General features: G+C 39.2%; 1 protein-coding gene across 3 annotated transcripts in view; it reads left to right on the top strand.

The window, feature by feature from the left end:
* The first annotated feature begins 1,158 nt into the window (after positions 1–1,158).
* CACNA2D1 (calcium voltage-gated channel auxiliary subunit alpha2delta 1) overlaps positions 1,159–12,821 on the top strand; it is a 361,220-nt gene continuing 349,557 nt past the window's right edge. For all 3 annotated transcript variants that reach the window (XM_088054909.1, XM_088054908.1, XM_005526028.3), the window contains exon 1: positions 1,159–1,812. In XM_088054909.1, the coding sequence (XP_087911035.1) occupies positions 1,718–1,812 (95 nt within the window). In that variant the 5' untranslated portion in view covers positions 1,159–1,717. The remainder of the gene's footprint in view (positions 1,813–12,821) is intronic.

The following is a 12,821-nucleotide window of genomic DNA, read 5'->3' as shown; positions in this document are numbered from 1 at the left end:
CACTTCATGTGGAAAAACTGTCAGGCTTATGGAGACATACAAGAGCTGAGCTGTAGATACTTTTCAGACTGTTTGAATCTAAAGGCTGTAGAATCATTTTAGAAAATGCTATTTCAGACTTGCATCCAAACCCCCTACGTCCCTATAGGTAGGTGGATAGGTGAAGACAACTGGGAGTTCTTCCCACCAGCTCCCAAGTGCCAGCTCCAATCCAGAAACAATGTAGATGAGTGACTGCATGCTTTACAGATTGCAACTGAAATATCGTGCTGGCTTTGAGCCCGGGCAATGTGAGCACTCATTTTTTTCATTTGTGCATCTCAGTTTTGATCCCTTTGCCACCTTTAAAATAGACATGAGCACTTTCCTATTTTATACAAATTGTTGTGAGTTAATATATTCAAGATGTGATCCTTAAATACAAATGAAGTGAAAACAAAATGAATACTGGATCTGCTCTTTCATTTTCACCTGTTGAACTAAGTAAATATATTAAAATATAAATATGTAAGCACATACAAATAAAAAGCAAACAAAACCAACCCGCAGATCGAAAAAAATATCCAATTTGTCACTGAACTTTTAACTGCTTTAACAAATAAGCTAAGAAATATTTTACTGGGCTACTTTCTACATTTATACCGAAAGCGCATAGTTGCCACAGAGACTGGTGTGCGTGAACATGGGCAAACGAAAGGAGGGGAGAGGGAATGCGTCCTCTGAATTTCCAGAGGGATCTGAAATGAGTATCTGGGTTAGCGATGCGGCGGGGCGGGGGCGAAGCCCGAGGACTCCGGGCCGTGTACCCGGGGGCGGCTCCCGGCGGCGCTCAGGGACGCTGCGGGCCCGGGACGCTGCGCCGGGCGAGGCTCCGCTCCAGCCGGCCGCGGGGAGAGCGGCATTTATAGATACATCCATGAAATATCTATTTAAATCGCAGCCCAGACTGGTGGCACACGGGCTGCGTGCGGCTGCCGCTGCCGCCGTCGAGAAGGGAGGAGGGGGCTGGAATTAAAATAAGGCACGAAGCTGTTTTAAAAATAGCGTTGGGGCTGCGCGGGGCGGGGCGGGGCGGCGGCGGCAGCGCGGCCCCGGGGCGGCCCGGCCGGGAGTTCCTGGGAGCCTTGTATGGGGCGCGGCCGCCGCAGGGCCCGGCGCCCGCCCCCGCTGCTCGCACCGACTTTCCTTCCCCGCTGCCGGCAGGGAAGGCAGGAGCCGGCAGCGACCTGCGCGTCTCCAACTCCAGCCCCTGCTTCCCTCCTCTTCTTCCAGGAGCCGCCACCCCGCCTGCCTCTCTCCTCCTCTTTCTGCTCTGCAATCAGTGGAATAAATCGGGGAAGGACGCGCGCACACACACGCAGAGTAGGATCTGTTACAAAAGTAGCGCTGATGGCGGCGGATCAGATGAAGCTGGAGCTGCTGCTGGAGTAGCAGAGAGTGGAGTATCTCTCGCTCTCTCTCTTTTCTCTGTTTCGCCTCTTCCCCCACTCCACCCACAGATCTCCATCGTTTCTCCTCCTCCTCCTCCCCACCCTCGGCCGCGCTCCCGCTTTCCGCGCATCTCTGGGCTGCGCCTCCTGCGAGGGGGCGGGTGGGGGGAGCGGAGGAGGCTTTAAAGAACCACGGCCCCCCCCGCACCGCCACACACGATAATTGAATTTATTATTATTGCCGTCTCGCCGACTTGGGGAAGGGGGATCGATCTTCGATCAGGAAGATGGCTGCTGGCTGGCTGCTGGTCTTTAGCCTGACACTTTTCCAGTCCCTGGTGATGAACCACTCCTCGGAGGGACCCTTCCCCTCGGCCACCACGTAAGTCCCAGCGGGGTCCGGGGGTCCGCGGCGGGGGCACGGCCGGGGCGGGGGCGCTCCTCGGCGCCAGGGACAGTGACAATACAAAGGGAAATCAAGTTAGACCGGGCGGAAAGTGACGATCGGGAAAGACTGAAGGTTTTCGGCAGCTTTTGCTTTGGAAAGAGTCAGGGTAGCTGAAGGTCCCGCCGGGACGGTCACCGGGAGGGGGAAGCTCCGGTGGCGGCCGGCGGCGGGACTTTTGAGGTGAAGGCTTCGCCTGGGAATCCCGCTCCGGAGCGGCTCCCAAATATACCCCGTCAGGTCATCCTTGTCGAGAAGAAAGTTTCGAGTTACACAGAGTCCGCCCCTTCCTCCCACGGAGGTTATTCCAGCCTGGATGGAGTTTCAGCATTGTTTATAAGAAAACCTGAAAACTTTGGCAATTTCATTAAAATCCACACGGAAGGCGGATTTCGTTGTCTTTCCGCGGCCGGCATGGGAAGCGGGGCAGGCGGGCAGGGCTGGGAGTTCCGAGCCCGAGCTCCGGCTCCCTCCTGCCTGGCCGGGCTCCAGCGCAGCCGCGGGGGCTCGGGGCTGCGGGGGCTCCGCACCCTGGGTCCTGCCGGAGGGGCTTTCGCACGCTCAAAGCCCCACAGCTGAAGATCTGTTTTCTTCAGCCTTGGCCTTGCAGATCGTTACTTCTCAGAAATACCTTCGCGAGAGCTGAAGGATGCTCGCGGTGCACGCAGCTCGGTGTCTTGCCTGGCCCTGAGATAGAAATATTTAAAGCACTGCGGAATTATTAGCATGAAAGTGTTGCCCAGAGCAGTGCAAAGATCAAATAATAATGATGCAAGAAAAGAAAGGCAAAAGGAAGCCCATACATCATATTGAAGATTCGCCTACAGATAGGAAAAAAAAAAAAGTCCACGACAAAGCCCTGTATGATCGTGTTTTCTTCCATGTTCTTCTCTCTCACCTCATTATTTTTATATTCTTTTTGTTTGGTTGGTTTTTTGAAGCACTTACCTTAGTTCCCGAATCTGGGTTAAAGCTACCAGTGGGTAACTTTTAAGTGGATGACTCACTTTAATGCATTTTACATAAGAAAAACAGTGCTAATGGTAGTCTTTTCTTATTGTTTAACACTGGGTGGAATTTATTGGTGTCGTTCATCCTGGGCAGAAGGATGCCTTGCAGTAATTACCAGCAATGCATTTTCACCAATTAGTACTGCTGGTAGGTTGTTATAATTGGATTCAGTTCTGAGTATCGGTTCCATTATGAAAGACTCAAAGGGATGCTCGCACTGTTAAATGAAAGGAATACAAAGATAAGTGTAGAATAACCACTTATTATCTTCTAAACTGAATAAATACAACCTTTCTTTGGAGGGAAAATTACCTTTTAAAGCATTCTCCTGTTGCAGTTTATAAAGATGTGCCATGCAGAAGCAAGTGTTGCAAAATACCAACCCAGGGCTTTTTAATTGATTGCTTTCTTGTGTTTAAACTCCTGTATTTACGTTTTTTTGAGCTCAGATATTTATGGTTTCTCACTGAGCTGAAAAGGTTATCATACACAACTAATTACAATTTATCTTTTAAGTGGATTTTTCTGGGTTTAAAAGAGAAAGAAAAATGGAACACAGTGAAATTAAAATAATATAATATAAAAAGAATATATACCATTTCAAATAGAACTCTAGATTGCTTTTTAACGTATGTGATATTCTTTTAAAACTGGTTTTGTCTCCCCATCTGTTTTTGCTAATTTCCTTCCAAATTTACTTTTATTGACAGTCATGGTAATAGAAATTGACATCAGAGAAACATATAACTTTATAACTATACCTGTGATAAGGTATTACAGAATATTATGTTAATCATCAACATTTCCATGTTCTGCACAATCTCCTTGCTGTTTGCTCTATATTTTTCTCATTGTTATTCCATTGAAATATTGCGGAAACAATCTGTAGCAACTGTGCATCCTTCAGAGTACTCTTTTCCCTTTGGAATGGAATCAAAGTGCAAGCAAGGCTCAGTTTGTTTAGAAAGCAGCACACAACAGGTTGATGCAGGGAGAGCCGCTTAGCAAAAAGTAATGATGTAACAGGTGAAGGAGAAAACAATATTTCTATTCTTTTTTAAGACTTGACAGCAGTGTTTCATTTCTTACTAAAAATTACAAATGGGGAAGAACAAAGAGAAGTGACGCACATGCTCTTAATGTAAAATATATATTAAGAATATTAAAAATAGGAATAAAAAAATAACATGGGAGAAGAGAATAAAGGAAAGAAAGGATATGAATAATTGAAGAACTGGAGGTTTGCTGATATTACGTGCTTAGCTACCTGCTTTCTCCCCATTATTTTCAATCTCTTTTTTCTCTTTGTGAAAAAGTTGGTTTGAGGAAGCAGGGTTTCCCAGCTGTTGTGTGAAAAATGTGCACATTCAGAGCTATAGAGTATGTGATTTCTGCAACAACTCATTACTGTACAATTAATTTTCCTTCAGTCATCTGTTTCTTCTGCATTAATAAATATTTTAACATGTACTTTTACAAGAAACATTCAGAAATCCCTATCACAAATATAATAATATAGAAGCATGTAGAATTCTTAGCAAGAAATGCTGAAGGTTTATGCAATGCCTGTTTGATAGAATCTCAGTAATTTGATTAATTTTAATTCTCTGATAAGGCAAAAAGGCCCTGATGTGTTTACACAGCAGAATACAGAGAATTCCAGGTGCAGGTTTGTGTTGTATGAAATGGCAGCATTAATTTTTCATTGAAAATCTGAGCAGGTGGTATTGCATTCCTTGCTTCCAGTGTTGAAATATTTCACTGCAAATATTGAAGACTGTCCTTTAATAAACTATTTAAGTATAGTAGTAATCGTATCTTGATCTGAGCTGTTAGGCTTAGCTGCTGATTGATGCATATTGCATTCCATTTAAACATATAATAATATATTGTGCCATGTGTTAGGGATCTGTTTGTTTGTCATGGTACAAGATACCATGTTCTTACTTTTAATATAGCAACTGAAGGTCCTTCAATTACACCTGCAGCACAGCAGATATTTTGCACTTAGATGAGAATATAGTATATAGTACTCCTGGCACTGTAGTCACACTACTGCTATCACAGTATGCAAAGCACTTCTGTTTTGTAGCCATATATATTTATTTATCATTCACATCTGTACAGGCTTCAGAAAAAACATACCATTAAATATACAGCGTTTGTATGTTGCCTGAGAGTGATAGCAGAGGACTCAGTTTATTTCTTCTCTTTTCTCTATACTGCACCAAGAGTGATAGTCTTAAGTATATCTTGTAATTCCTAAGTATCCTTTTGGCCCAGCATGTGTTGATATTGTTACTGATAGTGAGTAATGTACTACATAAAGAGACACATTTTCCTTTCTGATAATAAACCTGTTTGTACCGATTAAAAAAAGAAAAAAAACCAACCCAAACTAAGCATATTTTAATTTCTATAAACCTATAGATGAAACTTTTCAAAATCAGTGGGACTGTTTCTGTAATTGCTACATCATTGTGGATATATTTTAATGACTTTTTTTTTCTTTTTTTTTTCATCCCTCCTCTAATTTTCCTCTGCCACTCATTTTCTCTTTTTCCCTTATTTTTTAACATATTTTCCTCAGTCACTTCTTCTGTACATATGCATTACTTTAAATATTATATTCAAGACAGATCTGCTACTTACATTAATTGGTTTAAAACATTGGTGGATAAAGATAATATAAAGATAAAAATAGTATACATATGAACATATATCTATATCTAGGCAGACAGGACATTTTTAGAAGATAAGTTGTGTATTCCCATTTTTTACTTGCATGAATCATCTTTACTGTTTTGGTGTCATTAGGACAACTCAGGGAAGTCTGTATGAGTCATACGAATTAGGGCTTGCACGACTGGGACATTCACATTTTTGGCTTCTGCACATGGACCTAACAAGTGTAGGTCCTGCTGAGAGTGTGGCTGGGCTTAGTCTCAACATCACTTTCTGTATGGCGCCAATGACCACAGGTAGATGACATTTATGATGTTTTCTTTTCATCTGTTTCTGCTGTCAGACTTAGGGATTTTGATACCTCTCATAGGCATAAAATCCCATTTACGGCTTAAAGTCTATGAAAGAAGAATGCCAGTTTAGCTGCTGATGTTAATTAGAAAAGACTGCTGTATTAATGGATTACAAAATATCAGGCTCTTTCTCATTTGAAAATTGTTTTTTTCTCAACCTATTTAAAAATATTCACTGCTAGGAAAAAATAAAGTACTGAAGCGTACCTTCATATCAGTGAGTTGGAAAGAGAGCCAAAAAATGTAATCTACTTAGAATCAGGAGAGTGCAATATCACCTCTTAGTGTTTTCTCAGCAGCACATATCTAAGTGCTGAGCATTATGCAAGATGCTTAAACCCACTGATATTTTCAAGAGTGTTGTTCCAATCCATTCTTGTAGTGGAAACATACTTATTCTAAGTGTGAAACAGCTTGTTGATTGGTGGTGTTTATTTTGGTGTTTTGGTGGGATTTTTTTGATTGTGTGGTGGGTTTTTGTTTTTTTTTCTCTTTTTATTATTTTTTTAATGTCCCTGCAAATGTGGTGATGAAAAATACAAATTATTTGGATCCACAAAGCATTTTTTTGTTTTATGTATTTTATGATGTATATTGTGAATGGGCAATTTCTTTGTTTGTTTCCCTCCTAGGTATTTATTCTGGTGCCTCAGAATTAACAAATTCTATAGATTTGTTTTTTTTTAAGCATGAAAGTTCAGCTGAAAACATCAAAATAGATACTAATCATAAAAGATGAAATTTCATTGAAATAAATCAGCATTATAGAGGTTCTTGCCATCTTTCATTTTGCAGTGATGCTATTTTCAGAACTGCATTGCTCATACCCTGCAAAATGATTTTATCCAAGAATTCAGCTGCTAGAAAGAGAGCTGGAGCTTGGCAGCACATTAGCCTGAAATGTATTCATTGTTAAATAGAAGGCCTGTTGTACAGATCTTAAAAATATTTATCTATCAGAACATTTTAAATTGATGGAAGCATGGTCAAATTCTTACTGCTTTAATGTTTTGTAACAAACAACCCAGACTCTGGTTGCCCACTGGTAACTGACGTGGTTGTGCCTTGATCCTTTCTTGCCTTTTGCGAGAATTCCGTATCCAAGGTAGTGTTATCTTCTAGACCAATATTTGACTTAAACCTCTGTAAGATAGGGGTTGCAGTATAGAAGCATTTTAGCAGAGAAAAATGACTCATTCTCTCTGTTGCTGACCACAGTAGAAGCAGAGTTGAGCCCCAGACTGTTTTGTGCTTCTTTGCAGCAGTTCCTGGGCTTTTGATCCCCTATGCTTGAGCTGCATGTTGTATTTGGAATGCTCATAAAGACCTTTGTGACAAAAGGTTATGCTTTCAATGGCTGAAAATGTTGATTTCAGTGCCTTGTTAACAAATTTCCTTTAATAGAAGAAAAAAACTTACCAGAAAACAATCCTGGAATAAAATTACTGAACCATAGCTACAATTTGGTAAAGCCAGATTCCATAATTAATTTACATCTTTTACAAATGCTGAATCAGACTTCTTTATAGAAAGAATGACAGCTCAGTGTCCTTAGTGTTCTGGTAAAACAAAAGCATAGCTAGAACCTTGAACATGCACAGAAAATGAGAAGTACAAAACAATAACTGCATTTGTGCCCCCAGCCCTGGGCAGCGCCTGTGTGCTCTGTCTCAGATCGCTCTTAGACCATTACTGCAGCAGCTTTTTCATTCCCTCTACAGCTGCTGCAAGACAGGTATCAATGAATACTTAAATGATTTGCATTTGAGATTACAGCTCTGATTTATCTCTTGCTGAAACGATTAAAGAGCCTGATCCCACTCAACTTTCCTCAAACATGCATAGGGCAATTCTCTGTTCTGTAGGATCAGACCAAGAGCCGAGTTTTGTACCAGTTATGCCATTGCCTACTGTAGAAAACTGGTCAATGCTTTTAGGGAGAGTTATGACTCTTCTTTCCCTCCCGATTTCCAATAGTAAGGAGAACTGGATTGAATATTGTTTGCAGAATATGGTTTTTATGTTAGGCAGTACCGTGTAATGCACACAGTAATGCTGCAGGGGCAGCTCACATTTAAGGTGAAAATACCTAACACTGATAGTGAAATTACTGTCCACTGCACTTCTACTTCAGTAATGTTCATGGGTTGTATATTCTCTGTTTAGGGCCAGACTGTGCTGCTTGTACCCTGGAATGAAAAAGTCCCATTGATACTTTCAGAAAAATCTGTGCAAGAGTGAAGATTTTCAAAATACTTTTTAATAGCTAAAATTAATGGCATGTGCCTGCAGCTATTCAGCTCAAGAGGGATTTTTCTTTTCGTTCTCCACTGCTTTCCAAACTATTTTTTGACCTACTCTGCTTCTAAGCAAACTCAGTTTTTCACACCTTCCTTCCTTTCCTCCTTCCTTCCAGACTTAGTAAGTTTTCAGGGTGAGCTGTAAAATAGACTCCCTTTCACAGCCACCCTGTGACAAGATATGGCTCACTGTTTTAGAATGTTACGCTAATGATGGCAGGGAGAGGTTTTTGCTTATGTCCGTCCTTACAACACCTTTCTCTGCATGCCAACAGCAAGCTGGTGACAAAGAGTGAATTTCTGTTCCTTATATCATTTTTTCCTCTTTATTTACAAAGTTTCTAACAAGTTTATGAAAATGATTGACATTATTTTGCATCAACAAATCAGCAAGCTTTTGCAGTTAATTACAGTAATTCAAAATCAGACTTTTTTTTAATCTGAGGCAGGCCTGAAATAACCATAGAATGTGAATGTGAAGTTGTAATATTGCTGACTATTATAAAAAGTGATTTATTGGATTTTCACCCTCTTTAAATTACATTCTCACTCCCTCTCATTTGAGAGTTGGGTATAGTAAGAACTATAGAGTGATTCTGCAGCAGATATTCTACATAGTGATTTAAAAAATTTCCTTTTTTGAAATTTCCTTTGTTTCTCCAGGACCATGAATGTTCATCCAGAAATGCAGGAGGAAGACTTTTTTAAAAAGTGTGTCCTATTGATATTATAAACTAAGAATAATTTTTGCACAGCCTTTATTAGATGTAACATGGAGGTATATATTAGATTAGTGGTCCTTTTTTCAGCATAAAATGCTTCAGCTGCAATCTGTGAGCAGTCTCTCAAATTCATTCATTATAATAACATCTGATTCACTTTTTACCTGATTTGAGAAGTAAATGAGAACACCAAGGATTGCTGAGTTCACAGTCTAGTTTTTGTAGGAATCAGATAAATTATGTGAATTTTTATTTAAAAGAGAAAAGTTAGACTTGATTCCGAGCAATATTTGAACTGAAATGCTCCTATTTTCCCTGTGCAGGTTCCCACTAGACTGGTCTGGAAGCTTAAAATGTTTCCCAGTGATATTTCTCCCGCCCTTATTTTCACTCAGATTTTTATTATATTTTGATAGCATGGACTAAATATTCTTCCACACAGGCATAAAAAAAAGGTTATAAAAGTTCTGTGGCTAAGTGTGGTGGCAATATTAAAACCAAAATCAAATCATGCCACTGTTCCAAATTGTCACTATTAATATTGTCATGGTATTAATACTGTGCTGCCTTTTTCTTTATACACTAAGGTAGTCTTAAACAAACCAGTAAAAGGGAAGTTTTCTTCATTCTTGAAATGAGCAGAAATTTGCCGCACCAGGTATATGTTGATTCTTGATTAGAAATTCCAACCTTTTCCATAGGAGGGAACTGAGTCATGGGAACTGTTTTGTCAAAGATTATTGAAGTGAAACATTTTGCAGTCTGAAATGGATGAATTGTTTTATCAACACTGCAGGAAGGAGAAAAGTAATGAAAAAGAGATGACAGGAAATATGTATTACGAAATTAGAGTTCTTATTATTCATTCCCTGAGTCTTACAGGTCACTCCTGCACATGTAGATCCAATGTCCCATGAGAGCAGTCAAAATGTTGAGGGATAAGTACAACAGTCAACTACAAGAAGCAACTTGTAATTAATGGTATTCTGATATGGACTGGTGTTGAAAAAATGGTTTATTTTGTAAATGGCTAAATGAAGCCTCACAGTAATAATTTCCCCCCAGTGTGGATTGGGGTAGTCTATTTGGTAGACATCTTGTGGATACAAAATACAGCTCTATACTGGGAGGCAATGCTCTTTACCTGGGGAGTGCTCTACCCTTAAAACTCTGTTTTGTGAGTTTAATCCAGAAATGTGCTGGCTTTTCATGCAGATGATAATGCAGAAGTTCCAAAGTTTTTTGTTTTTTTGGGTTTTTTTTGGTTTTTTTTTCCAGGATATGGCAGTTTTCTGGCAGTTGATTTAAGCAGAATAAAATATCATATATAATATACTAGTCATTAGTAAGTAGAGTAATTTTTGCAGAGTTTTTTGAACATCCATTTTTTCTGTTAGCCTCTCTTGTAATTTTATTATTTTTATGTATGGGTGTAACAAGTTCTTTAGATTTTTTTTTTTTCAAAGACAGGTGTAAGTGAAGAATAATCCATGTAGGGATGGAAACTAAGTGTATTGAGCAATGAACCTTCTTGCACCCTCATCTTCTCTTGAGAGAACCCTGTGTTAGGTTGGTTAGCTATGTGTGTGTTTCTTAATACAGGAAGTATTTCTTGATCTGAGATTTTTCTTAGAAATTAATTCAGTGGCACCAATTTTGGAAAAAAAGAAAAACAAAGCAGTAGACTCTGCTATTTATTTTATCACAAATATTCTTAATTTTTTCCTATGGTGTACATCCTGAATTGTGTGTACCATGGCTGAGCTTTGTAGCATTAAATGCCTCTCTTTAAGTATTATCTGCCTCACTTCATCTGCCTTGCCTTATTTCTCAAATTTGGTACCTTAGATTTCAATATTAATTTATTTCAGTAAAGTTGGAAAATTCAGTATCTTACCATTTAGTCAGGCAAGGGTTTATTGTCAAGATTAATTTGTTAGCTAATGCCTCTAAAGCCTTCTGTAGTTGAAAAGTGTTGTTAAGCTGTTAAGCCTAATTTATTAAGATGTCTGTTTGCTATATTCCCACTTTACCTCAGAAACTTGCATGACCAGTCCTTTCCTGGATGGATGATATCTCTGGTTTACCTGGTTCTCAAAGTGTTTTTTTAATAGAATCTTTGTAGAAAAGTTACCATCATATCTGCTTCTTTTGGTAACTTGTGATCTGGAGATCTGGAAGAAGTTAATCCCCACGATCTGTACTTTGGATGTACACAGATTGCAAAACATAAGCTTAACAGCATTTTTAGAAACTAACAGGAGTCAGCAAAAATCTGCAGACAGTATCGTGAAGAGAAGCCAGTATGTGACTCATGCCTACACCGCGCGCTCGTTGCACTCCTTTGCCAGTCGTGCCAGTTCCTTTTCCACTGTGGAAAGCGCTGGGAGCTGCAGATCCCAGGATTTTCTGAAATTTGTACTGTGAGTATTTCGTACTTGGAGAAGAGACAATAGTTAGATACAATTCTAGACAAGGGCTTGTGACATGAGTTCGTTAACATGATCTGTCGCTTCTGTAGCTGCACAGGCTACTGCTGGTTTTATTCCATTTCTAAACGGGAATGACACCCAAATTGTCATCCTGCTTGAATCAATGAGTTTAATAAAGCAAGGTGTCCTGTTTCTATAAGAAAGATGGTAAGAAAAGTATATACATTTTTCTGATTACAGACTAGTAGCAGTAAGATGATCATCAGCAATCACTGATTACCAGACAATCACCAAGACTCTTAAGATTTCAAGCAGGAGTAACATAGTTTTCAGTGCAATTATTTTTGTTTGCTACAGCCAGTAGCAAAAGAAGTGTTGTTATTATCATTTTTTTTGTTATTTACCAAGCCACTTTTGTTGCCTTAGCATCTTCTTGATTAGATTTTTTTATCTGTTGTGAACATATTTTAGATTATGTGGTAGGTGTGTAAGCTGGGAGAGAATCACTAATGTGTGCAGGAACATATCTTAAGGAGATTTCACTGTAATATACACATGGGGAAAAGGTTTGTGGTAATTGAAGGCAGAATCTGGTCTCTTTTGACTGATTAGAAATACATGAGGGATCTGTGCATGACTAAGAATATGTCTAGGATATACTTTAAATGCATTTGGAAATGCTTGGGTACCCAATTTCATCCTTCTTTCCACCAGTGTAATTTCAGCATAATGAGTATCAGTCCTGTATCATTTAAATCCTGAGTGCAAGGATGAATCCACATAAAGTAATTTCTGATTAAACACATACAGGTTTCATTGCAGCAGAATGAGTCATCACTGTCAAGGCCTGATTGTGAAAATTACATAAAATAAAATGCAATACATGATTTTATTAGGCTTTGCAGAGGGGAATATCCCAAGGAAACCATGTGTGATATCAGATGTGGTCATCTGTCTTCCTTTTAAATGATAAGCTCTGACACCACTTCATTGACTGTGTCCCACTGAGCAAGTGTCCATGTGAAAAAGAAGTTCTTAATGTGCTGGAAGGCACTGAAAAATGTTACCCCAGATTAAGAAGAAATATTATTTCATTAAATAAAAGTGTGGAATTGTAAGGAAGAAATACTTTCCTTTTCAAAGTACTGCAATGTCTTGTAATGTGCAGGTTAACTCTAAGTGGCTTTCACTAATGTACTTTTTGTAGTTTTGTTTTTGTTTTTTTTCTTCTTAAGCAATTAGTTATTTTTAGAGCTTAATTTGGAATGGTAGGAATGATAGAAGTAATTTAATTTAACCTCTCATTATGCACAACTGAGTAATTAATATATCTTTGGGTATGAAGTCATGAGTTTTTGGTCAATTAGAATTGAAATCAGCAAGAAATTTACAGAGAAACTTTATATTTGTCTCCAGTGAAGCTGGATTTACTCTGAAAGATGT

Source organism: Pseudopodoces humilis, chromosome 5 (genome assembly GCF_049639895.1).
Source record: "Pseudopodoces humilis isolate 2021_Gansu_Grassland_sample_001 chromosome 5, ASM4963989v1, whole genome shotgun sequence".
NCBI classification, from domain to species: Eukaryota; Metazoa; Chordata; class Aves; order Passeriformes; family Paridae; genus Pseudopodoces; species Pseudopodoces humilis.
Note: the sequence above shows the minus strand (reverse complement) of the source record. Positions and strands in the feature narration are given on the sequence as shown.